At 41.2% G+C, this 27,852-nt stretch overlaps 1 protein-coding gene across 6 annotated transcripts in view; it reads left to right on the forward strand.

The window, feature by feature from the left end:
- Positions 1-27,852, forward strand: part of CREB5 (cAMP responsive element binding protein 5) — a 494,262-nt gene that overhangs the window by 219,812 nt on the left and 246,598 nt on the right. For all 6 annotated transcript variants that reach the window (XM_038557200.1, XM_038557202.1, XM_038557201.1 and 3 more), the window contains one exon: positions 23,917-24,089. In XM_038557200.1, the coding sequence (XP_038413128.1) occupies positions 23,917-24,089 (173 nt within the window). The remainder of the gene's footprint in view (positions 1-23,916; positions 24,090-27,852) is intronic.

Here is a 27,852-nt window from a genome sequence, read left to right on the forward strand (position 1 = left end):
GAGAGAGAGAGAGAGAGAGAGAGAGAGAGAAAGAGAGAGATATCATAGGACACACACACACATATATATACCTAAAGAGAGAGAGAGAAAAAAAAGCCAATTACTTTTATGTTGTAATGGAGTCAGAAAAAGGCAGTAGCTTCCTAAAAATGTCAGCATTACTTTTTTTAAAACCCTGTGTCTATCTATATCTATACCTAGGCTTCTATCTCTATCTTTATGAGAAGTGTATGATGAATCATCTCCAACATAGATTCCAAGCAGTGTCCTCTTTATAATTACATAGATTCAGAATGTGTCTTTCTAGATTGCTGCCTTTCAGTTAAGATTATGTCTTTTTTTCCCTAGGAACAGCTTTGAGAATAGGTTTAAGTCTTGACTGAAACCCAGGTGGATGTCAGGAGCTCTCCGCTTCACTTGTTCTTCTTTGTCCCTGCTCTTAGGAAACAGTGTTTGCATGGAGTGGCAAAGATACTGTTGGATATTGTGAGGCATTGCTTTGCTTGAATTGGTGGAAGGGAAGTGCAGGCCAAGGAAGCTGTTTGCAGTGATTGTGTCACCCTGGCCAGAGCTGGAGGAAGAATTCAGACAGAGCCCTTCTTAGTATTCACAGTAATTCTTTTGACATCTTGAAGTTCTGTGTTTGGCCAACATGACTTTCTCACTCTCCCCTTTTGGAATAATAACTACTTGTAGTGTTTGTCTCTCCCATTTTATCTTTCTCTGTAGGTCAGGAGGCCACATCATGCTTTAGTTTGTATTGCTTCATCCCTTAACAGTGATTACAACAGTGATTAATTTCACCCCCATGGAAATGCTACCTGATATTCAAGACCCATCTTTAGTTCCTTGTTGAAGAGCTCCCTGAGTGCACCAACCAACAACCACCTTCTTATTTTCTTGTCTTAGTCAGGGTCTTCCAGAGAAGTAGAACCAATAGAAAATATGTATCTACCTCTCTCTCTTTCTATCTCTGTACAGAGAGAGGAGAGAGAGAGATGGGGGAGGGGAGGGACTAGGAAGTCTGAAGCTCATAAGACAGGCTGGCTGACTGGAAATTCAGGCAAGAGTTGTTGTAGCTTTTTTTTTTTTTTTTTTTTTTTTTTTTTAAGATTTTATTTATTTATTTATTTGAGAGAGAATGAGAGCACATGTAGGGAAGGGGCAAATAGAGGGAGACCCAGAAAGAGAAAAGCTCCAGCAGACTCCACACTGAGCACAGAGCCTGACATGGGGCCCTATCCCAGGACCCTGAGATCATGACCTGAGCTGAAATTAAAAGTCAAAGGCTTACCTGACTGAACCACCCAGGAGCCCCGATGTTGTAATTTTGAGTCCAAGATCTGTAAGTGGAAAATGCAGATAGGGTTTCTATATTGCAGTCTTGAGGCAGAACTGCTTCTTCTTTGGGAAACCACAGTCTTTGTTCTTGGCCTTCAACTGATTGTATGTAGCCTACCCACATTATGGAGGGTGATATACTTTCTTCAGAGCCTGTTGATTTTAATGTTAATAATATTTAAGAAATACATTTACAGCAACATCTAGACTGGTGTTTGACCAGATAGCTGGTCACCATTTTCTAGCCAAGTTGATACAAAATTTACCATAACACCTCAGGACTCTTGAACCACTCATTTGGCCTGTAATCTTATGCAGGTTAATGAAATCTCTAGCATTATTTTCTTTTGACATTTAACCTTTTGCAAGTGTATAAGGTTTGTCTTGCCAACTTCTTGAGACAGGGATCATATCTTATACTTCTTACGGGTTTCCCAGAGTACCTAGTGGGATGGTACACGTGTTGCACTTAATAAATTTTTGTCCAAAACAAATGAGTGCACAGAAAAAGTAGCTTTTTGAAAATAACATCAAAGTAACTATTTAGTTTAAAGAATTGATCTTTAGTATTTTGTGTCCTGTTTTACTCCCTAGTTACAAACCAAAAAAGATATTGGTTTGTAAAGTCTCAATAAAGTCTCCAGACAGTTTTTGATTGGAATTTTAGTAGGGTCAAATTTTTTCAGCCAGGCAAGCATTTCAGTTCCCTTCTCAGGGAATTAACTTGAGCTTAAACTCTGTAACTGGCCTGTGAATTCAAAGTTGTTCTCTTGGTCTTTTTCACACCTGAAACACCTGGTCATTGTGGGACATTCTAAGTCCTGAAGATTCCTTTTGGTTCATTCATTTCCACCTTTTCTAGCCTTTTTTAGTTTCTTCTTTCTGACCCTTGACAATTAAATACATGCTGGTCCAGTATGTTTTGGGGCATTAGATTCCAACTTTGGTGAAATGCAGTGGACCTGAGTTCTGTGGTTGTCTTAGCCATTGGTGAAATGTCCCCTAAGGTGTGTTAAGGCTGTAAATCTCAGACTTGCACAATTAAATGACTGTTGTCAGTGACAGATGACATTCATGGTACCTCTCTAAAAACAAAGAATAATTATAGTAGGATAATGGAGTGCCAGGACATTGGTAGGGCCAAATGGATATAGAGTTAAACATACAGTCTTGTAAATGTTAGGAACTTGCCAAAATTCAAAGCATAAAAATCCCCATGATGCTAGCTAGCTCAAGAGATAAAGTTTCCAAAACATCTGAATTTCTACTGCCCTTTGGAAAGCATTTCTACTGCTCTTCTCTTACTCATATGGTCAGCTGTCCTGAGGGCTAATTAGCCCAAATTATGTTTTTTTCTTAATTACTTCTGTTAAATATTACTACACATTATTTTTGCTATCAGTTTTCCCCAGGCCAGAGGCTCCCAAACTTTCTTGGAATTTAGGCAGTGTCTGTGTTTCAATATTTTTTTCACAGCAAGCCTTAGCCAAAAGAGATAGATCATTCTGCCTAGTAAGTAGTTATGTCCAAACAACTTAATAAGTATATAAACATCTTAGTAGCTATTTGAAATGAAAAATAATAGATATTAAAATTAAAAAAATAATACTTTTGTTTTATCTTAAAATAACCATAATTACTTGCTAATAGGATGTGTGTACCTGTTGGGCTCTTTACAACTTCCCAAACCATTAAATCAGAATGGACAGCACCACCCTTGTTTTCTGTCCACATTTATTTTTGCATAGTATTTACTTTTTATCACAGCAACCACCAAAAATCTAGCTTTGCAAAGTTGTGATATAATCCAAAGGAATGTGGTATGATCTAATGTTGAAACACTGACAACCTCGAGTTTGTGCAGTGTCCAACAGATGTCAAGTATTGCCATGTTTCCCTCAAACTTGAAAGGCTCCGTGCAGCACCCAGGGGCAACGAGGCACACAGTTCAGAAATTGCAACTCTAGATGTTAAATGTAAATTATTAGATCAAACATTAAAATCTGTCAAACCTAGGAGGAATGGGAATTTCTGATTTATAAGACTGAAATTTCTCTTCAAGGGATCACATTCTAAGAGTCATACCTGTGCACCTGGCTGTTCTTCTCTTTCTTCTTCTTCCTCTTTTTTTTTTTTTAAAGATTTATTTATTTATTTATTTATTTATTTATTTATTTATTTATTTATTTATTTATGACACAGAGAGAGAGAGAGACAGAGACATAGGCAGAGGGAGAAAGAAGCTCCCTGTGGGGAACCCGATGTGGGACTTGATCCCAGGACCCCGGGATCACGACTTCAGCCAAAGGCAGACACTCAATCACTGAGCTATCCAGGTGCCCCATTCTTCATTTTCATAGGAAACTATATGCCTTAAAAAAAAAAAAAAAAAAAGAAAGAAACTATATGCCTGTTCAGGATAGCATTTCTCCCCTCTTTTCATTCTCTGTCTTTTGAAATACGCTCAATTTGTCATTTTTTGCTTTGGTTCCTTATCAACAATCATACTTGCCAAAACAGCCTGGTTGTTTATTTCATTGGACGCCTTTTGTTTTTGCAATGTCACCTGCCTGCTTTATTTTGGTGTAATTTATTTTGTATTTAATTAGTAGTAAGTCTCCTGAGCATGAAATACTTAGTGCAGGTTACACACTGCAATACTTGTCATCTGATGGTTTGCTTCCATCCTTTAGCCATCCATGAGCCCGCAAAGGTCACCTGAGCTCTGACCCCAGAGTGTATCAGCCACTTGGTTGGTTGCTCATGCCTGTGCTCTAGCCTTTGCAGTAGATTTTAATACCTTGGCCTTTGGCTGCTTTTCTGAAGAAGCCTCATGACATCACTAAGCTTCAGGATTGATGATATTTTAGCTTCACTTTGTGTCTCTTTTTCCTCATAAAGATTTTGCTCCTGCTGCTACTGTTGTTGCCATTGTCTCCTCTTCTTCTTCTCATCCCCTTTCTTCTCTCTTTCTCTTCCTCCTGCTCCTCCTATTCCCCTTTCTTGACCACATCCTCCTCCTTCGCCTTCCCCTGGCTTTGCTTTTTAACATGTCCACTCTTTCCCTTGCAGTATCTTAGCCCCAAAGAGGTGAACACCAAGCTGTTGGATGAGTGGCTACTGCTGCTGGAGGTCAGCCTGTCTCCCAGATCCCGGGATCTAGAACATTTTCCCAAAGGACAGGGAGGTTAGGAATAGGAGCCCTGCCAGGTCACCGAGGTGGCTTAAGCCAGTGTCGGAATCAAGATGGTCATCATGGGAGGCACCTGGGTGGCTCAGTGGTTGGGCGTCTGCCTTTGGCTCAGGTCGTGATCCCGGGGTGCTGGGATTGAGTCCCACATTAAGACACCTCTCAGCGAGCCTGTTTCTCCCTCTGCCTGTGTCTCTGCCTCTCTCTCTGGGTCTCTCATGAATAAATAAATAAAATCTTAAGGACAAAAAAAAAAAAAGATGGCCATCATGGCCAATTTTTCTCTCTCTCCAATTTAATAAGTAACTCTGGCAGATGCTGACCCTGCTGCTCGCCACTGTCCCTTCAGCCTGCCCTGACGCCTTTCCTGCAGCACCACCCCAACCCATCTCTCCCACCAGTCCCGAGCCACCCCGGCGTCTCCACTTGAGTCGCACATTCCACTTTTGACTCCAGCCCGTAAAACGTTCTTGTCGCCGTCCCCAGTCAGGTGGATGCCGCCTTAACTCCTGTGCGATATCAATAACCCACGCTAGTGAAGCCAGTGAGGTAATTTTCCCTGAAGCTCTAAATATAATTTAACAAGTTAAACACTGTAACATTGTGGCGAATGTGCTATTAAGGGACTGTAAATTGCTTACAAAGCATCAATAAACACAGTGCCCTAAAGCGAGGGGCTGTTAAGACTTTATAATCTAAAGCAGCACTTGGAGTATCACCCCGAGGCTTCAGCTTCACGTCAGATAAAAACAAAGCAGCTCAAGTCTTTAGTTGATGCCAAATGTACGTAGGAACACAACAAGCTTTAGGGGGTAATTACTTTTTGAGTGCTTGATGTGGATTTGCTGGGAAACACATCTGTTATCAAATTTGCCGGTGATTAATATGATTCTTGCATTGCCACAGAAGGGGGGGGAGCAAAGTTGTTGGTCGCAAGTGCCAAGCCAGTTGGTATGTGGCCCCTATAGGTTCATGCTGTGTCATTTTCCTGGGATAAGAACAGAAGTTTTCAGTATAATCTACTGTCACACCTTAGGTTATACCCTATAGGATTATGTGTGTAGAAAAATATTTTGTGTAATTAAATTATGTTTGGTGTTGTTGAAAGGGTGCAGCGTATTAAAAGTTAAATGGCCTCTGTTGGAAGCGAAATAATTCATATTTTAGACTTTGCAACCCCTAAAGATTCTTTGCCCTTCTTTTTCCTTCCCCTGATGTGCACTCAACCATAGTCAAATCCTTTCACAGAACACACTCCTTCTGCAGTTCCTTCCCAGGTTCATATCCTCAGCCAACTGGTGACTAACCCTTTTTGTGTTTTAACTGTTATCCAGAGTATTTGGTCTAAAGTATTTGCATCTGAGTTCTGGAAAGCTCTTAGCATTTTACAAATGTTACCTCATTAATCACACAGCCATCAGACTGACAGTGTTTGCCTTATATTAAAAGTGGTGGAAAAAAGAAAGCTCCGAGTGGCCCAGAGACCTGACCAAGGTTGCATGGTGAGTGGGGGGCAATAGTCCATCCCCTAGCCCCCACATCTTGTCACTGCTCAACGCCACTCTCTGGGGTAGGGCCATCATGTCTGTGGGATCTCAGGGTCACCTTTGTGACTTCTAACTATTTTCTTTATTTCTGACTAGCTAGCCTAGTTGTATTTTAAGCTTGAACTCAAGCCCCTGAGTAGGATTAAAAATTTCCTTCTCTTTCTTTATAATCAGGGCTATCCTTAGATTATGGGGACTTTTTACCTTGTGCCCTTGGGCTCCAGTATGAGATACTAATTCCCTAATGAGAGGGAGTAACTGTGGCAAGGATGCATCACTGGGCTTCAGAGCAACGCACAGAATGCCCTCTGTTCATATACTACCATCGTAGTAGCAGCTCTGCTCTCAGCTGGGCAGTCTGGATCCTGCCTTCTCCCTTTTCATCCCCATCCCTCAGGGTCTAAGCCATCCTGTCTTGGGACTTTGTGTGCTCATCGGGATGCATCAGGACTCCTGCTGCCTGGGCTCATCAGCATGAAGGTGCTAGGAAGATGATTGAAGGAGGGAGATGATGCAAGGAATATTTTATTTGGGCCTCATAGTCCCCCAGGGATGGCTTTGGTCCTGAGACTTCAGGAATTCATTCTTTGGTAAAATATGAGGTGGACGAGATCCAGGAGATCCTTCTTACACATAGATTACTAAAACCATTTCCAGCTGGGAAACAGGTCGCCATCCAGGAGAATTTTCCGCCGATGCCAGTCATCCAGGCTCGTGCTAGTCATACATCCCTAAGCAGGGCAGGTGTGATTCGGTTTTCTTTCCCGGCTTTCCTCACACCTATAGGATGCACTCTAAGTAGGCTACTTACATCTTGATGACAAATTATAAAAACATGAAGCTCAAACAAGTTTCTCAATAAGAACAACTTCATCTTACTTCTGAGGAGCTTTAAGTTAATTTCCAAAATCTGTCGCGGTGTAGAACACCCCCCTTCTCACCCATCCCTAATTGATTCCTTCAAACACAATCCAAATATATCATGGGAGAGGCACCATAACTTTCCTTTCTTTCAAGTAATGCATTTTTGTGTAAACATGTTGTTTAGGAAAGAACCTTTTATGGATGCTTTGTGTTGCCTTTGTGTTGCTCGAGAAAATACATTTTAAAAGAATTCTCCCCAGCCTGGCATGTAATGTTTCATTAGCCAACATAACCTTGTTTATTTGCTTTTTAAAATTTTATTTGGGAAAGGAAATCAATTTGCACCCCTGACATGCTGCCAGGTTCCTGTTTATAAGCACACAATAGCAGCTTGGAGGGGGCAAAAATATATAGTTTATGATTTCAGCATTAAGTATGACACAATCTGTGTATGAAACCATAGAAGCAATAGTGCTTTCCTGTCCCTGCAGCCATGCTCTGCAGTCTCAGCTTTTTATCAAAGTATTATCCAAGTATGCGCAGAATAAATGGTCCTAATTGTGCCGGGCACTTGAAGTGTGCAGAAGAATTGTCAGGACAAAAGGAGTTCTTTGGTGGTTTTTGTTTTTGTTGAGAAAATACTTGGAGCAGCTGGCTGACACTCAGACTTAAAACTGTGCTATGCTTTGGGGAAGCTTGACATGTTCCTCCAGTGCAATTAAGAGTGTCCTCAGAACTTCTGCTGTCAGAGATTCTGATCAGCTGCAGGGAGACTGGTAGGGCTGAGGACTGGTGTGTCCATTGTCAAAGAGAATTCCTTTCCCTTCACTCTAAACCCTTGTTGGGAGGCACCTGGGTGGCTCAGTGGTTTATCGTCTGTCTTTGGCTCAGGTCGTGATCCCAGGGTCCTGGGATTGAGTTCCGCATCAGGGTCCCTGCAGGGAGCCTGCCTCTCCCTCTGCCTATAGCTCTGCCTCTCCCTGTGTTTCTCTCATAAATAAATAAATAAAATATAAAAAAAAAATAAATTAAGAAAAAAAAAACATGTCGGTCATTCTGAGGAGATGGGCATCTCTGGACTTGAACCTAACTCTTGTGTCTTTTGAGTGTCTGTCAGCTTTTTGCATCCCCAAGATAAAATAACTACCTTATTAGTCCAACGTATCAAGGTCTGAATTGAACATGAAAGAAAGTCCTCTCCATCTGCTTCACAAAAATAAAACTCTAAAATCATTCATCAAGCAAACACCATTGATTGAACAATCAAGAGATCTAGACTTTTGTCCTGTTTCTGCCTCCACCCAGATGTGGGCTACTCTCCCCTGGCCTCCATTTTCTTTTCTGCCAAGTCACAGAGTTGGGATTAAAGGCTGTCTATGGCATCTTTCAAACTTAAAGTTCTGAGACCAGATATTCAGTTTCATTAAAAAAATTTTCCTTGGGGCAACTGGGGGGCTCAGTCTGCCTTCAGTTTAGGTCATTATCCCAGGATCGAGCCTGGCATTGGGCTCTCAGCTTGGAGGGGTGTCTGCTTCTCCCTCTTCCTCTACCGCTCCCTTTGCTTGTGCTCTTTCTCTCTAATAAATTAATAAAATGTTTAAAAAATATATTTTCCTTGGCATACTGGGTGGCCCAGTTGGTTGGGCATCCCACTCTTGGTTTTGTCTCAGGTTATGATCTCAGGGTTGTGAGATCGAGCCCCACACCAGGCTGGACCCTTTATAGGGAGTCTGCTTGAGATGGTCTCCCTCTCCCTCTGTCCCACACCTCCCTCTCTCTCAAATAAATAAATAAATCTTAAAAAATATATATTTTCCTTGAAGTTGGAATTCTTTTTTCCTGTTTTCCCAGCCTGCATCTAAACTGGATCTGTTTTGGGTTTATCCATCCAAAGTCATAGGACTTTGTTTCTGATAAAGTGGAGACAACTTCATCCCTCCTTTTCACTCTTTCAGTTTCCACTGTTTCAGTGATTATATTTAATTCCATGGATCTTCTTTTTTTTGTTCCTTTCCATGTCCCAACATTACCACTGAAACCTAACAATTAAATCCTGTACATGAAAGATTTTGTAACTCTGCTGGCCAACATATCTTTGGTTCCAGACACTGGACCCACACAGGGTCCCTTTCTGTTCCACTCTGCCATTCACAGTACCAGCCTGTAGCTATGGGCTCTTATTGAAGCCCCAAAGGGTTTTTCCAGTTTTTTAAGCGACTCTTTAATTATTTTTCTAAGAGAGAGAGTAGGGGAGAAATGGACAGAGGAGAGAATGTCAAGCAGGCTCTGTACCCAGGGTGGAGCCCAATGCTGGGTTTGATCTCACAACCCTGAGATCATGACTTGAGCTGAAATCTAGGGTTAGTCTCTTAGCCAGCTGAGCCACCCAGGTACCCCTAAGTGACTCTTTACTTGGCTGAGCTTACTACAAGCTCTAGGTATAGTCTGTATTGGAATCTGGAATGTTCACATGAGTGAATAAGGAGAGCTTGAATACAAGTGAAATCTTTCATTATTTATCTCTGTGCATAATTAGAAGGCACTACTGAATAGATGTAATTGGATCATGTCACAAAAATGAAGATAAAAGGCCATATGTACTCTACCCCTTTCTCACCAATGGGCAAACATCCCCTCTCCTCTCACTTCTCAGCCTCTACTTGAATTTTGTTCAGCCAGTGGTAAGTAGCCCTGTGTGTGTGTGTGTGTGTGTGTGTGTGTGTGTGTAGAAAGTTTCCCCAAATGTGCTCACCATGTGCTAGGAAGATAGATTTTCTGGATTCCTTGACACAAAGATACAAACAAAGGATCAAACAGGTCTTTTCCCTCTGTTGCCTCTGGACCAGCATGAAAAAGACCTTTGACAAGAAATGTTCTTGATGATTTTAACCCCAGTAAAGGGAAGGGAGGAGAGGAAGAGGAAAGAGGTGTGTTTTAACCTTGACAGTACTTCCTCAGACATGGATCCTAAACCTTTATCAAAAGTGGACGTATAACAGGCTGTTAGAATAAATGGGGTAACATATAAGACAAGGCATCTTTGAGGGCCCTGAGGCTTTTGGGGATGGGTTCTCCTGTGCCAGCAGAGGGGGGTTCAGACTTTATGCCTAAATGTTGTCATTGTTTCTTGAAAAGTGGATGGACAGTAAGCTACTCAGAGAAGTCAGTGTGTTGTTTTGTTTTGTTTTTTTAAAGATCTATTTATTTGTTTTAGAGAGAGCAAGAGAACACAAGCGGGAGGGGCAGGGAGAAGGAGAGAGAATCCTAAACTGACTCTACGCTAAGCCCAGAACCTGATACAGGGCTCGATCTCATGACCTGAGCCAACACCAAGAGTCAGACACTTAACCAACTTGAGGGCGCCTCCCAGAGAAGTCAGTATTATGCATAATTGCAGAACCAACTTGTAGGCAAAGGTGTTTAAACCAAGGTGAAGATAATACAAGAGATTCAGATATTTTGTGCTTCATCTTTTGCCCTGAACAACACATCCTTACCAATGGTTACTAACCTTTAAAATGGCTTTTCATACTCAGATTCTATTTGAGGTTAAGAGCAGACTCAAATTTCTAAATTTATCTGTAGGAATTTGGAAAGTATTTCATAAAGTGGTTAGTAAACTATATAGGTGTGAAAAAACATCTAAAAAAAATTTCTTTATACATAGGCCTGCCATTGGACTTCTTTAAAAGTAACTAGAGAACATTCAGATGTTTAAAAAATAAAAACTTATCTGTGGGGCAAACAAACACACACACATACACACACACATACATATAATCAACTTGTGGATGTTATCGACACATAGGGGAAAATGTGAAGTCTTTTGTCAAAGGACTCACTTACTAAAAGCTCCAGCAATATGGGTGTATAGTTCTTATGTGGATCCTTGACTCCCCTAAGTTCTCATATTTATTTTAGATTTAGAAATAGTATTTCTTGGTCTGTTAAATAATCAGTGGTTTGTTCTACCTTGAGATTGTCAGGAGAACAATGGTACAAGAGGATGAAAATGGCGTCAAGATGGAAAATATAGGATGTTCAAGTTGCCAAAGACCAAGGACCTCTAGACTTTGTGTTCTAATACAAGAATGAGAGGTTGCTGGGGGAGTTATCTCAATACTGATGAAATGATGTCATCATTTCATTAGCATCAGTGCTTCTATTTAGCAAGTCAAGCCATAAATCCTGACTGTCTAGAGTAGAAAAACACACCTTCCCTCTACATTCTCTTACTTTCCTGCCATCTGACAACTTTGGTGGAAAGGAGAATTGAACTCAGCACTATTACGCTCTATGGTACGCAGACACCAGGTGCCAAATTCTTCTCTCTGTGACTCCCACATTGAAAGCTGTTCTTATTCCAAGCTCGATTGTTTCACCAAGAGGAGTGTAGTAGACATATTGGAAGCTGTGGCCTAAAAGTGAGACCTTGGTTTGAGGGTGTGTAACTGGATTCAGAGGAGCCGTGCTTGCCCCGGCTCATCTTTGTGGGGTGGAGCTGAGTTACTTGGGCACATTGTGGGGTAGGCTTTGCTTGGCCTTGTTTGTATTGTTTTTATCAATCTCATCATGATTTGTTAATCATGTGGATAAATGCAGAGCAAGTTGAGTTAGTGACAGTCCTGTCCTTACATGGTTTAAGTTAGAGAGAAAGGAAATAAACATACAGATAACTTTTTTTTTTTTTAAGTCATGGTAGATAGGGTGGAGTGCAAACTGTGTCCTGTGTCCTGGTGGGGTTTCTGATCTTCTGGATATCTTGCATATAATAATGTATGTATATATGTATATATTATATAATGTGTGCATATATTCTATAATGTATATGTGTGTGTGAGATTATGCATGTGAATAGAGAAAATATTGAGAAAGATATAGTAAAATATTAGGGTTTTTTTCTGCATGCTGGGATGATGGGTGATTTTATTCCTTCCCGCTTATTTTTTTTCCTCCTCAATTTCCTCTAACAAGCTAGTATATTGCTTGTGAAATAAAATAATGCAAGTTTAATCAAAACATACTTGTACTAGATATTTTCCGCCCAGGACCATTCTTCCCTTTTCCCACCTTGCTCTCTACACTGAAAGGCTGACCTTTAACCTGTGTTTTCTCGTTGGATTTGGGCCAGTGACCGCGAAACTACCATAGCAGGTTCTAGAAAGGAAAAAAAGGGAGCCTTGGTGTCTACTTTCCCAGCTGCTTCAGTTAGTTATCTTATTTGACCAAGGATCTCAGGTCTTGCCAGGTGTCCTATCCACACAGCTCTCTCCTCCCTGTCTCCTGCTAACCTCTCTCTCTCTCCCCTGAGGTCTGATAGCCTCTCCCTTTTCTCACCTCTGTAGGCCCAGGGATGCTAACAGAGACCTACTGAAATTGGCCCCAGGGTACTGCACTTTGGCTCAGTGGCTTCCCTGCACTCTGCCCACACCTTTGCAAATAGTTCCTTTATTAATCATTCCTCAAATTATGCAATCTGACTGTGCTGTCTGTTTCCTCCTGGCATCCTGAGTGATACAGTAGTAAAACTCTAATTGAAATTGTACATTTATCTGCAGCAAGTCTGCCCAGACTAACTAAAAGCATCAATTTCTTTTTGTTTGACTAGAATTTTATCAACGCTGTGAAATAGTAGTGTCTGATGGTACAATAGAGTGAAATGAGATTTTAGAAATTGAGGAATATGAAAGCTTCAAAAGACTGTTATAGGAAGATGAATTCATGACTTTTAAAAAGTATTTTCAAAACGTGGCATCGCAGGGAGAGATAAAAGAGATTGCTGGTAGTAAAAAAAAAAAGAAAAGTAAAGAAAGAAAAAAGGGAAAAAATGCAGTCACTGGACTTTCTGTACTTTTTCTTGCATATTGTTTTAAGAATAGGGATCAGTAGTAAGTGGTTTGGCGCTTTTGCCTTGGAGTAAGTGAGGAAGGAGTGGGTGCCATACCTGGGAAAGGATGAACTAAAGGAAATATAGATGCAGGGAAGCAGAGTTGTAATTTTAGAGTGGCCAGCCTTAGATGGAGGGCTCATTGGGAGGTAACATTTGAGCAAACATTTGGAGAGGTGACAGGAGCTGTGAGGATAATGAGAAGAAACCTTCCCATCGCTGGGGAGCAGCCAGTGACAAGGCTGCTGTAGGTTAGTAGAACGTTAAGGAGGTCAGCACATGTCTGGAACAGAACAAATAAGGTAAGGAAGGAGTAGCAGGAGATGAGATCAGAGTGGTAATAGGTGGTATCATGTAGGCTTGGGGATGTACCTCATATGCCCTGTAAATACGGAAACTGTCTCGTTGACCCCCATCACATTTTTCTTTATGCCTAAGGATACAGAGAACCCAAATTACCAGTAAGAATTCCTATTTTAAAAGTTGCTCTTAATGTTCAGACAGGATTTCCAGAAGCTTCTTGGAGGACTGTTGTATCCAGTGGTAGCCAGTGCCCCTATGCTACACAGCAAGCGTTGTTGGTTTCATATGGTCAGAATACAAATACAATCTCTTTCTATCAGGATTTCATCAAATAGGATGGACTAAATCTCTCATCGATTTCCTGTGTTGCATTATGTAACTTGGTTTGGGTCTCAAACCTAACAAACACCGGTAGCTATGATTCAGTTTGCTTGGAAGCAGTGGCGATTGAAGTGTACTTGTCTTCCAATAAAATATCCACTTCCCAGGATAGAAATCTGCTGCTTAATTAATATCGATCATTAGCACAGCAGAGCAGTAACTTCTGTTTGTAAAGTACCGAACAATTTACAAAGCAAGGCCATTCATGGCAAGCCACCTGACGGGTTCCACCAGAAGTGAAATGAAGGCCAAGTACTCTTATTCTCTATTGTTTCAGAGGAGGAAGTCTAACTTGTAGCACATTTTCCTTCCCACTGAAGATCACATTTCTATTTTATGTTAAGAGCCTGCTGTTGCCAAATATTCAGGAATGCAGATACCCAACCAGTGCTCCAGGCAGGGGAGTTTTCAAGCAAATTCATCTTCTAGGCCAGCCCTGCCCTCCAGCTCTTTTGGCCTGAAGAGAAGAGCTGAGAAGGGGGGTGGGGGGGCGTAAAGGGAGAAAAGGCAAAATCTCTTCTCAAATCTGCAGTATATCATTAGCAGCTTTCAAAAGAGTGCTGCATTTATATTTCTGGTCATTAAGTAAGTATTTGATTCTCTTTGAAATATGGAGAAAACAGACCCTCAGCATCCTCGTGGTGATTTTAGATACACTCTTACTTTTAGCAATTTTACATTGCTGGTAAGAGAGGAAGAAAAATGTGTTTAGCAATTCTAGAATGGGCCATTTGCCTCTTGTGTGGCTATAGCGGGTTTCTAGTGTGCCTCCTCACCATTGCCCTATAGGCTTCAGTGCCCCTTCTGAGATATTCAAGAATCTTTTCTTCCCTGTGCCATACAGAAATGTGAGCCTGGTACTGCCATTGGTGCCATTCATATCCCTCCCCCATCCCTCCCCCATCCGTGCCGCAGGACCCCAGTTCCTTGCTTATTTGTCATCATTTCAGTCTGGCTCTTCCTGTCTATTTTCCAGTTACTGAAGGAGGCCTGTCTTGGCCTCACTTCAACCAGTGATTTGAATTGACCAAACACAGGGCAATTTGAGGAGACTTGTTTGAGCTGTTTCTGGCCTCTGTCTGTTGATATGACTCGTGAGGATTCAAATCAGCAGATGTTATCTCTTTATATCTCAGGCTTAGGATGACCATGTGCCCAACTTAGACCAGAGGAAGTTGTAAGCTGATTGCTCTTCATTCCTGTATCATCACCTCAGAGATCACGACTCATTTATCCTTTTGGTCATTGGTTGTCTAGTTCTTTGTTGGCACTGAGCTGGGCACTAGCTGACTCATACCAATTAATGGGACCACTGTGGGGTCTGGAGTGCTCTGGGAGGGACCAGAAGGGTTGGAAGCCACGAAAACAGTAGGAAGCCATAGTGCGATTGGGATAGGAGGTAATCAAACTCTGGAGATCAGGAGATAGCAAGGAAAAGACAGATGTGGGAATCATAATGAAGGCAAAATCAACAGACTAAGATACTGAGCAAGATCATGTGCTCCATGGTGGAGCTCACCATGTGTAATCAGAGCTTTAAAAGAAGTATTTATGGGATAAAATGGAGGACAAAGGATTGGTTAATTGATTCTACCTTGTGTAGAGGTGGTATCGGCATTGGTAGTGATCATGATAATAGTAATGATAATTACAGTAATGGCTGCTAACATTTACTGGATAGTTAATGTGTCCAACATTGTATTAACTAACTTAATAATATAAAAATCTTACAAGGTACAGTTGTTCCTGTCTAACAAATGAGAAAACTGAAGCAAAGAGAAGCAATAAACTTGCTCAAAATCACACATCATTCATTTATTTACTGAATAATTGAATTTATTGCACATCTACAAGGTGCATGTCAAGGAGCAGACACATGTTCTCCGATGAACATGGTATATTCCCTGGCCTGAGTTTGCTGGAGGAAACACTTGTGGAAATAAGTCAGGCCCTTAAATGGTGGTGTGGAAAAGGCACTGTGGGAGCACAAAACAGGGAACAACTAATGGTGCCAGAAGGAGTGGGAAAAACCTCTACAGAGGAGGGGACATCAGCAGTGGATCTTGTGTTGACTGCGAAGAGGAAAAATGTGCAGAGAAAAAAGAAACATGAAACGGTGTGGAATAGTCAAGAAGCATGGAGGTCTGTGTGTATGAATGAGAGGGGAGAGGATAGAGAGGATGGATTGCCAGGAGGTGATATGGGAAAGATTGATTAAAATTAGGTAGTAAAAGGCTTGAGCCATATATCAGAGGTATGGCCAGCAGAAGTGTTTAAGTAGGCTGATGCCACAGCTTTCTTGAGGAAGACTCTTGAGACGTGAGGAACTTTACCAGTGAGCAGTGAGTACAATATTTTCAGTAGCATTAGACTAATTTCTAACTTCTAAGATATCCAAAGGTGCATCAATCACAGAAATTTGCTCAACTGTGACTCTAGTAACCTGAATGAAGTGGCATCATTTCCTTCCTTTTAACCCATATGATTATATTTAGCAGAATTAACCAAGACAGTAAATCAGGTGAGAGCAGAGACACCAACAGTCTGTGGCATTGAGAATCTGAACAGGAAGGAGCAGGATCTTTGAGAGACACCCAAAAACTGTTTCTCACAGTCAAGGGTGGCACTTGAGAAGACCTTTATTGTCTTGAGCATTTTACTACAGTATTAAATGAATAGCTATAAAATACTTACAGGGATGTTTCAGGGCTCTGTTGTCTAAACCCAGTATTAGAAAGGATGACAGAGGTCTGGAGTTGGAGGAGAGCATAGCTGGTCAAATGGATCTTGCTGCTCTGTATCCTGCACACTCAAGTCTAGAACCCCATTTGGGGGTGGGGCTGCCTACCTCCTGGAACCCCGTGAGTTGCTAAAGGCCACTGAGGGGTCACATCAGTGTGGGGCTGCCTTTCTACCACTGTAAGGGAAGTTGCCTTGGAAGTTGAACCCAACTCAAACATCAGAGAAATGATCTCTTTCTCAGCCTTTTTCTTAAATTTGTTGTTGAGGGTGAACTAACATCAAAGAATGAGTGAGTGAGAGTTGGTTGTTATTTTTGGTAGTTTGATTAAAGTATTGTTCAACAGTTTTTGAAACACATCTTTCTTCCCTAATTTTAATCTGCCCTGTTCGTTGTAAACCAGCTTAGAAAGGCCTGTGTAGGCAACATGACATTAAGATGAAGATCATTAGTCAATAACTTTGAAATGAATTAATGGTGTATTCTTAGGCTTTTCTAGGTATGAATATAGTGGTGATCACATTGACCCAAGTTGGTGGTATGACTGTAATTCTCAGGATCACATACCAGCATTAATAACTTCTTTTAATTTCTCTAGAAAGGATATTAGGTTCACTTTATTTTTTGCCATGTCATTTTCCACTAGAAAATATTTTTGCAGCAAGACTATGGAGGCAGTATGGCTTGGTAGGTAAGAGCCTCGACTCCTAAAGCCAAGTGGTCTAGATCTGAGCTCTTCCACTTATTAGTTGTGTGACTTTGAGCAAGTTACTTAACCTCTCTGTGCTTCAGTTTCCTCATCTGTAAAAGAGGATTAATAATCCTGTCTACCATCTAGATGGATAAGGATTAAATGGGTTTTCTGACATAGGGTAATGCTGTGTATGTGGTAACTATTATTAGTAATGTTTCTATTAAAATCCAATCAGTAATGGGGAGTAGCCATCCAAAATGAACACTACTCTCTTAGCTTCACTTTTGGAACTATACACTATGCTAAAAGGAAAAAAAAAGTACATGTATGGTGTTAGCACTGTGCTGGAGCATCTGTCATCTCATTCAATCCTTACTACAATCCTGTCCATTAGATGATTATCTCTATTTTAAAGATGAGGAAGGTATGGCTCAGAGAACTTAACATACTTCAGATGATATGGAGCTGATTTGAACTTGAGCCCTATTCTGGTGCTCATGTTTTTATTCTGTACCATGGCTCTCCTTAGAATTCTTCTGGAATAAATAGCAAACTCTGAAAAAGCAGAATTTAAATGTGTGTGTGTCACGGCTGGGGTTTTCACAGCACTCTGTGCTCTCCTCTCTCTTCCTCTCCTGCAGAGGTTGCCTGAGATGGTTTCTTGTCTAATGTTGTTTATCTTTCACTGTGTGGAAATAAGGAGAATGTTATGGAGATAGAAGCAGTTGGCATTGCCCCTGGTCTCCTCCCCAACCCCCCCACCATGTCCCCTTGAATACTTCACTGTCTCCTCTATCATGGAGCAACCTGCCCTCTTAGTAGGTTTCAAAATACTCACACTGGTATTCTAGCTCCTGAGAGCACCAGAAAGGAGGAGTCAGAATCCAACGAGAATCCTTCCTGGACCTCCAGAAAGCTTAGTTTCTTCTGGAAGGTTAGAACTTTTGTTATTCTGTGAATGTGTCAGACATATTTTGGATGCAATTCATGGATGTTTATATCTGGGAAGTTCTGAAAGTCTTCATAACTGCTCGGGCATCATTAAGATGCAGACAATTCCAAGATTGCACAACTTGACTTGTAAACGCGTGTTGGGATGACCCTGGCTCTTTATGGAGAAACCCATAAAATCTCCACACCTTGGCAGTTGGACAGAATATAGATTTGAAGATAACATTTTGGGACATTATGGGAATCAACAACCTTTTCCCTGTGCGCTCCAACTTTTACTTTCATTTGTGGTCCACTGCTGTTCATCCTTCATTACTACACCCTGAAATTATAGGTATTTGTAAGAACGTATATTCATATACATTGGGTTGTTATTTTGCATATTGTATTCCAAGTCCATGCATGCAGAAGGACAATTACCGCTCTACCTCAAGCTCACTGAGTATGCAATCAAGACTCATTATGCCCCTGGTTCTCATCCTATTCACACCCTTTATGTCTCAGAACAACAGTGAATGGAGAACAAGGTATATTACAGGATATGAAGGGTGGAAGAAGTCAAAGGAACATGCAGAGAAATTGGAACCAAGAAGCGAACAATTTAGGTGAAAGTAGTTTGCAGAGTTTTTATGTATGAAGTTCGAGAAATTTTACTTTGTGTTGGATCCGTTTCTTAAATCATGATGCCTTGGGTCTGGCATAAAGCTATAATTTTCAGAAGGCTCATTTCTGCAAAAGCTTATGGTTATGGAGAAAAATCAGTGTTTCTAGGCCCATGAATCAGAGTCTAAAAAGTCTGTTTGGATATTTAAGGTCTCATAAAATATAACATAGAAAGAGACTTGTGGAGTATCAGAGCTGGAAACAATCATGGAAACCAGATAGTCCAGCCCCCTGCTTTTAGCAATGAGGTTACAGAGATGAGGGAGATTGAACGATTTATCCAGATTATGTGGCTGCAAGGAGGAGCAGAGAGCCAGGACTAGAAAAGACCTCCTAACTCCTAAGCCAGTATATTTTCAAAATTATCACACATTACTAATCATTTGGAAGCACTGACCCAAAATATGAACCATGGATCATAAGTGAGAAAATCTTAGCAATAGTAGAAACCTTGGAGGTCATGTAGCGCCATCTCCCTCCTGATGCAAAGGTTCTCTTGGTGACATCCTTGACAGATGGCCACTAGTCTCTACTGGCTTAACTCCGAGGCCAGAAAGCTCAGTACTTTACAAGGCACCTTGTTTTGTCTTTGGATAAAAGGTCAAATTCATATTTTAAGAGCATCAGTCAAGAATGAGTGAAGGTGACTAGAGGTGAATGGCATATTTTCAGTGATGGTGAGAAGTTTTCTCTCTTTATCATCTTAAAATGAGGATAATAATGATGACCTTCTAGTGTCATTGTGAGGATTAGCAGTGCAGTTTATAAAGCATCTACCATAGCGGTTGCTTCAAAATAAGAACTCAAATTATAGTCATCATTGGCTTTTATCATCATGATCCCATTTTTTTGAAATTATGCCCTCTGGAGTAGTATAGACTATGTGTAATCCTACAAATATTTGAAAGCAGTTAGCAAGTCTTTTTTTCTTCAGACTAAATATTCCCTGATTCTCTTATGGTTCTTCCTGTGATGCGTTTTGGATGCCTTCATTGCTTTCATTCTCTCCTATTTGTCAATTTCCCCCTTAAAATGTGGTGGCCAAATGTGGTCAGTTCAGCATGCTCTACAGTGGAATAATTACTTCCCTTGATGTGGACATTGCACTTCTCCTACAGCATCCTAGATTTATGTTAGCATTTTTAGAGGCCAGATCACAAATTTGGCTCGAGTAAAACCTGATTCTACTACCCAGAACATAAGCTATACCTCCCAACATTGTGTCAACTGCAGATTTGACAAGCATGATTTTTACATCTTTATCCAAGCTGTTGATAAAAATGTTGAGCAAGAAAAGGCCAAAGGCTGAGCCTCGAGGAACACCTCCGTTCATTCTCTGAATATTGAAACCCATCCGCTGATTTGATGACACTGTTTCACCAGCTCACAATCTATGTACCTATACTAGCAAAAATAACTCCACAAGATGTAGTCACTCATTGTGTTTTTGAAATTGGATATTTAATTTATCCAGAGGTAAAATGCCATTCTTTTATCAATGAAGACAGGTTTTGAACCCATAATTGGGAAAATGTGAACTCAGAAAATAATTTCATGTTTGAGTTACTATGTAATGCTTAAAGGAAAAAAAAATATCTTCTCTTAATGTGAAATGATAATGCTTGCCTAATTGTTTATTTTTCCAAAATGTTTTGAAATTACTGTCTGGGTCTGGGGGGAAGGAGAGTGGAGAATGTGGATTTCACATGTGGTGGAAAAAGCAGATTATTGAAGAGTTAGAATAAAACCTTTAAGAGCCTTTCCTGGGCAGCCCCGGTGGCTCAGCGGTTTATCGCCATCTTTGGTCCAGGGTGTGATCCTAGAGACCCCAGATGGAGTCCCACGTTGGGCTCCCTGCTGGGAGCCTGCCTCTCCCTCTGCCTGTGTCTCTGTCTCTCTCTGTGTGTCTCTCATGAGTAAATAAATAAAATCTTTTAAAAAAGTAAGAGCCTTTTCCATCTCTGGTGGGGTCACAGAGACAGAGATGTCTTAAATGTTGGTGGGAGAGGATGTGAGGTATATTCCTAGGTTTTTAAAATTCTTTTTGATGGTTCTCATTAAAGAGTTCGTTCCTTCTTTCTTTTAACACACTTCCATCTAAACAAAGCAAACCAACTTCTTTGTGCTATAGCACAGATCAGTTTTTCCTGGTTTTCATGTGGAGATAAAGAATGGCTGTTGCCAACCTTTAAGCCAAAGTCCTCAAAGATTCAGAGCTCACCTCTTGGCATCTTCCTCCCAGGGCTCATTTAATATTTTCTCAAGGGCTTTACTTTCCAGTCTACATCCCATGTTTGTGGCTTTCTTCTAAGCTCCTGTCCTTTGTATTTCTCTAGCCCATAATCAAACAAATGCCTTAGTATCTAAAACTCTATTACCACGAACATGCTTTGAGACCTCAAGGTAAATAGACAAAAAGCACTCTCAACAATTCGCCAGGGTAAAAGAGCTCCTCATACTGAATATTTTAGGAATGTCATTCCATAGTTAACTCAGTCAGTATTTATTGAGCACTTATTATATGCCAGGCACTGATCTAGGCAACAGAGGCAATGGGGAAGAGATTCAGATTTAGTCTCTTCTCACATTCTGCTTATGCTCTCTAGGAAGAGACATATTAATCAAACCAAAACAATCGTGAACTTATACAAAGTACTGAGAAGGAGAAGGTGCCCTTCACTGGGAAGACTTCAGGGAAGTCTTCCTCATGTGATACTTAATCTGAGATTTGAAGGTGGGGTCTGGGGAAGGGCACAGGTAGCAGAAGACAAAATATCCCAAGCCCCTGTGCTGAAGTGGAACATGGGTAGTATGAGGGCAAGAACATGCTAGAAAGGTGGAGTGAAGAGCAGAGAGCAGGAGTGAGAATAGCGTGAGATGAGCTGAGAGAGGTAGAAAGGGTCCCTCACAGGCCTTGTAGGTCACACAAAGAGTGCTCTCAGTGTCATCTGAACCATGAAAGCCATCTAGGAATCTTGTGGGGTGGGGAATAGGAGGGTGCGGTTAAGCAGGGAGAATTGTGTGATGTGATCAGTTTTGTCTTTTATAAAGATTGCTGTGGCTGTATATGGGCAAAAGGAGAAAAGGAAGCCAAAGCAACAAGACCAGTTAGGAGACCACTGTCTAGTCCAGGAAAGAGGATGATGCTGGTTGGGTGTAGGTTGGTGGGAGGTGACATGGAAGGATAGAAAGAGATGAAGGATACATAAATTGAATTGTAATACTCGGGGACTGCAAATGGGAGTGATAGAAAAGAGGTGTCAAGGGTAACTCAAGGAGGGCTCACATATGTTATATCCTTTGGCAATTTAAATATTATTAGTTTAAATTTTAGATTATTCAACTCTATTCATAATCCTTGATAGCACAGCACAACAGAAGTAATTCTAAAAAGAAAGTCTGAAATCATTCTGTGCCTCAGATCTATTATTGGCAAAGTAGGTTACTGTGAGCAAGATGAAAAATTGTTGAGTATCTCTAAGGATCCAAACAACGGAGAAAAGAAAAGTATTTATAACTGTTGATTTTGTCAAGGCCTCATTGAGACCCCGGGAAATGTGTTTGTTAAGGCTCACTTTCAAAAAAAGTACCACAATTATCTTTATTTTCAGTATTATTTTAGTTCAATTCTCTATGTCTCTAGACCCTATAAAAAGAACGTTAAAAAAAAAACCACTTAAAAAAAAAAGAACTTAAGCTTATCCCTACACTGCCACTCCAACACAAATCACCATTTCCTTTCATCTTGCTTTAACCAACCACAATATTTTCCCATGTCAGAAAAACCTTCCAGTGTATAAGAGGAGCCTTTGGACCGTGTGTGTGTGTATATAAGCCTGTTCATGCCTCTGGGATCCCACGATAACACAGTCGGCTCACAGCCTAAGCCAGGTGCCCAGTTTCCATCTGGACTCCTGACAAACTGTGTGGTCAGGATTTAGAAATCAGAAATCTGGGAAAGGTGCAATGTGATGGACACAACCACCCCAAATACCATATATGTTATCACCATCATTTAACACATAGTGCAGGAAATCCTGTTCTTTGCAGAAGAACTTCAAAGAACCACTTCTGGTTCTCCTGGGTAACATTTATTTTTTTCTTTGCTAACCCCAAAGCGCAGACAGATATATATTTTCCTTCTAGTAAATTGCTGGTGACACTCCATTTCTTTCCTGCCATCCTCAACCCATTGTCCAACTGACCTCTCAAATTTCACTACCCTTCTAGGCTGAAGAGCTATGCTTAGCTGTTTACCGAGGCCCACTTACTTACTTGGCTTTCCACTGCACTTTCCCTTTCTTTTCTGGGCTCTGAATTTCTCACCTTTTAGCTCCGCCATATTGATGAGACAACTTCTGCCCCTGTGAATCTGCCTCTGTCACTCCTTTTGTCCCAGTGACTTTCTTTTCTAGAAAGAGCTATCTTTTAAGATAGCTTTACCTTTCATGTTTTACCTTACTGTTGCATTTTAAACAAAGAAACCTTCATTTGGGTCATCAGAAATAAGCATATGATATTAGTTCCCTTAAGTGACTCAGATGTCTCACTTATGCCTTCACTAGTTTATTCATGCAGTGTATATTTACTGAGTGCCTACTGTGTCCCAGGCACCATGAGAAAGAGAGAGATATGAACACAAACATTCTGCATTCTAGAGGAAGACAGTGAACAAATAAATGGACAAGCAGTCATTGTTCTGTATTCCATTATTCCATAAAAATTGTTAGAGATTGATTTTCTGAAAATGCAGCTGAAAGTTGCAACCTAGGCTTTTAGCATTGGATTCTAGACACCCAGTCATATGTTCCAGTCATCTATCCTCACTCTCCAGGCAGTTGAGCTTGGGTCATGAGTACCCAGATTATGATTTGGAAAAGTAGTAGTTTCCTGGGGAGAAAAAAAAAAAAAAAGTAGGTGGTTGGCCACTCTCATAGGGCTGTAAAAGAAACAATAACCTAGTGTGTGTGTCATTCAAAGCAGGATGCCGAGCACCTCTTCACTAAATCATAGTATTGTGCACTTACCACGGAAATCATTTTCAAATGCGGTATGTATCACACCAAGTCAGAGAGGATATGCACCAAATGTCCCTGATAAAACCTCATGTTGGGATGGTGACAGTGATTAGTGAACTTCAAGATATTTTGTAGTGTGCCTTACTGTTAGGGTAAATAGTTATTTTTCATCTGCTCGTAGTTGTAACTTATAACAAGATGGATGGATCCATAGCTTGCCAGAAGCCATAACTCTTTATTTAGTTGACATGACCAGATTCCCAATTTCGTCCTCTGAGAGCTTGAGAGTACAATAAAACATTGACTTCTGACCATCCTCTTTGTCTTCTCTGGGCAGAATATCTCGATGCATAACACAGTTGGTGGGGCCATGGCGGGGCCCGGAACTCACCAGCTTGGCAGCACCAGAATGCCCAACCATGACACCAGCGTTGTGATTCAGCAAGCCATGCCGTCACCCCAGTCCAGCTCTGTCATCACTCAGGCACCTTCCACCAACCGCCAGATTGGGTAAGGAGACTTCTTCGGCTGTCTCTAGGGTCTGGCTGGAGCTCAGAGAGTGTTCTGGACCTTCTCCTTGTTTCTGGTGCTCAGATTGGATGAGATAGAAGTTGGTGTTCCTGGCAGTGTGATATCACCTGGCACCTAGCGTGATGCTTTTAACGGGAGAAGGGAGGGGAGTCCCCATTTGGTGGAAACTGTCTGATCCTGAACTTTGGGGAGCAGAGCAAGTCATTCTGTGTCTTCGTTTCTTCAGATAAGATTTGTGAACTTCAAGATGACTAGAAAACATGTTGGGTGTTATGGAAAGCAGAGCATAATTTTCAGGACAAATGCTTGAGGATGGTAGAGGGAAATTTCACCAGCTCACTTTCCTCCCCAACACAGTATGTCCCTTTTTTCCTAAGATCTGCTGAGCCCATCCCCTGTGTCTTCTACGTATTTCCATTTCTCCTTCCTCTGATTATCCTTCTTTGCTTCTTTTCCTTGTTAATACCTTCTTATTGCTCTCCCCTTCTTCCTCTGTATTGGTCCAGGCTCATTCCTGGAGTAGACAAAACAAAAAAAGCAAACCCTTTCCCCCTCATTTATGTAAAAAAGACAATACTGTGGTGTTGAGCAAAATTGGTATAAAAAGATCCTGTCAGAATCCCAGATACTCTGTATTATGGGATAGAAAGAGTTTTCACAAAAAAAAAAAAAAAAAAAAAAAAAAAAAAAAAAAAGAAAGAGTTTTCACTTCTGAGTCTCATGGGACAGCTCTAGCCCCTGGCTACTCAAGAGTGTGGTCTGCGGACCAGCAGTCAGGGCATGACCCCTGAGCTTTCTCAGAAATGCAAACTCTCTGGCCTGCTTCCTTATCTTCAGGATGATGGTGCCGTGTCTTCTTTCCACCCTCACAAGAGCAGAGTGAAGAGGAAATAAAAGATTTAAGAGCAGTTAGGTTCTTAGGAAGAAAACGTAGTAACTTAAGCCAGAGAGCCCTGATAAATTTATATTGCTGGAAGCTGAGAACTACTTGCTGTATATTCCCAGAATTCTCTCTTTAAAATAGGAAAGGGAACTTCCTGTGTTTGGTATGTGCATCAGAATTTAGTGTGAATATCAGTTGAATATTAGATATGGCAATTAAAAAAAAAACCCCTAGAAGCTGACCCACAATTTGCCAGTGTGTCTTTCCTGCTTTGTTTTGTTTTAGTTTTAAGATTTTTTTTTAAAGTAATCTCTACACCCAAGGTAGGGCTTGAACTCACAACCCAAGACCAAGAGTCGCATGTTTTACCAACTGAGCCAGCCAAGTGCTTTCCCAACTTTGGTTTTAATGCTTCTAAGAATTTCAGATCAAGAGTGAGTATCAAGAACAGCACTGGCTTATTCCTCCTTGGAGTGCTTTAGAAGGGGTACCTTGTCTCTCACATTTCTCAACTTACCAGATGGGTTGTGATTTGTGAAGACCCATCATTAACAAATGAGAGCTGTGGGCAGTGACTGTTTTGTGAGTTTGTCATGAGTACATTTGATTTCCCATTAAAAAACATAGGATATTAATCTGGCCACTTGAATGCTTGGCTTTGTTGGAAGAAGCCAGTGCTAAATTAGCTAGCATCTCTGTTAGATATTTCTTTTCTTTTCAGATGACTGTGGGAGCAAATATTGCCACCATCTAAAGCAAGAACCTATAATATACTAATGGGGTGGGTTCTTTTAAGACAGCATCTATATCTCAAGGGACTCCTTCACTCTAGTGGTTTGGCTTTGGGCAGACAATTCACAGTTAGGCCTGCTAATTATAATTATTTTATTTTTCTTTCAAGGGGGAAAAAACATAAAATGTGTTGGAGTTTACTAGCAGTTTTATAACATTCCTTCCCTCCTGGAGTCCCCCTGCCTTCCCCTTACCCCTACCGCAACTACCCTCTTGGAGGCCCTTAGGATTCAGCCATTGTTAGTACAATGCTGGTTTTTGTGAAACAATCTTTTAAGGGTTAGCACTAAATTCTAAGATGGGTGTTGACTCTGTCAATAATTTACCCAGCTGGCCCAGGGCTGTAGAGTTGGGTGACATTTCTAGGCTGTATCACTGTGCCTGGATGGGTTGGAGTGTTTCTCTGGTACATGTGACCTCCCAACCCACTCCATCTTCTCATTTACTCCCAATCCTGGGGTGTTGTATGTCTCTATTGGTGTGTTCTAGGAGATAATTGTCACTTTTGGGACTCTGTCTCATTGCCAAGCTTGAGAGAAGCTGTTTCTTTTCTGCAGAGCCTTCCTTCCCTGTCGTGCTTACCATGTTGATTCCAACCCACACATCCTGTCATTTCCATTTTCTCCATGTGACCCATCCAAAACCTTGCCCGGATGGCCGTGGGGGCTCAGCAAGGAACAACCCAACCCATCTCACCAGTGGATTCAGAATGAAACTCTAGGTGGTAACATTTGGGGATGGTTTGACTCTTTTATTTCTCCCAGCAAAGAGGAAATGAGTACTTATTTTAAAACATGAGTTCCCTCTGGAGACTGTGTCTTTAAATGAGCATTTGAAATTGCAGATAGATTTTTTTTTTGAGACTGCACAGAACCATATTGTAGTAATATTCTGATTTTTATCACAACCTCAAATATTTAAGTGTCAAAATCTGGCCAAGCCACCTGCAAATGTTTGCCATGGCTACTGGCCAACAAAAACAGCAAACAGCAATGAAAGTCTTCATTCAGGCTCAGCGCTTAAGCTGCATCCAGGCAGGGAGGCTGGGACCCACCTGTGCCCACGCACGGTGCTTTTTTGCTGCAGCCAGTGGGTGTGTTCACGACTGGAACTCTGTGGGAGAGGGAGAGGGCCGCCTGTCTTCTGCTCCCCCTTTTTCCTTTCCTTCTCCCAGTGCTTGGCTTCTGCTGCCAGCCTTACTTTTGCTTTCTTTTCGGCCCCTTCTTTTATGCTGTATTTAAACTTAGAGGCTTGAATGTACTGAAAGTGGTATTGACAAGGAACGGATTGGAAATGGGAACAGCACTGGTGTCTGGGGAAGATTTTAGGGGGACTAAATGTATGCATTTTTGTAAGCATTTGATTTTCATACTTTTTGAGCAGGCACTGAGCCAATGTAGACTAAAATGGGTGGAAATGCAAAAATCCAAAGAAACAAACTTAAGAGTAGGGGGATAAGCAACACAGGCAACTTCCGTGCTATCCCATATCACCCCCTACCATGCCCTCTGTCCAGTTCTGTCAAAGTAACGCTGTTATCCCAGTAGAAACTGGAGGTAAGTATAAATATCCCAAATTGCACTCGTGTGGTTAGGCAGGCTAGAAAAACACTCGGTGCTAGAGAGTGTGGGAGGCATCCCCAAACTAGAGACTACTTGTGCTTAGTCAGACTGGCAGACACTCTGTCGGGAAGAGTGTCTTTGGCTGATTGATGGTAGCATTTTAGGAGATAAGTTTTCCAGATGGAAAAAAAAAAAGAGTTGAGCCATGGGCTGTGGAGGAGACACGTGAGACAGAAAACAAGCATGTGTTAAATATAGATGAAATCGATTCAGCCTTGGACCAAATATGTGGCAGATTCCATGCGGTATCTCTATTGCAGTCATTTTTTATTAGATATCATGTAACAGGCTCATTAATTCAGGATTAAGTCAGCAGAACCTGGGAAAAATGGTGGATGAGCATGTAGTGGTCATGTGAATTCCCTAGCTCTGTCTCTTACTCTCTGTCTCTTTCTGCATGAGACATTTTTGTAGGAGCCAATAAGCAGTTGAGGAGGTGGCTGTA

The sequence above is a fragment of the Canis lupus genome, chromosome 14 (genome assembly GCF_011100685.1).
Source record: "Canis lupus familiaris isolate Mischka breed German Shepherd chromosome 14, alternate assembly UU_Cfam_GSD_1.0, whole genome shotgun sequence".
NCBI lineage: Eukaryota > Metazoa > Chordata > Mammalia > Carnivora > Canidae > Canis > Canis lupus.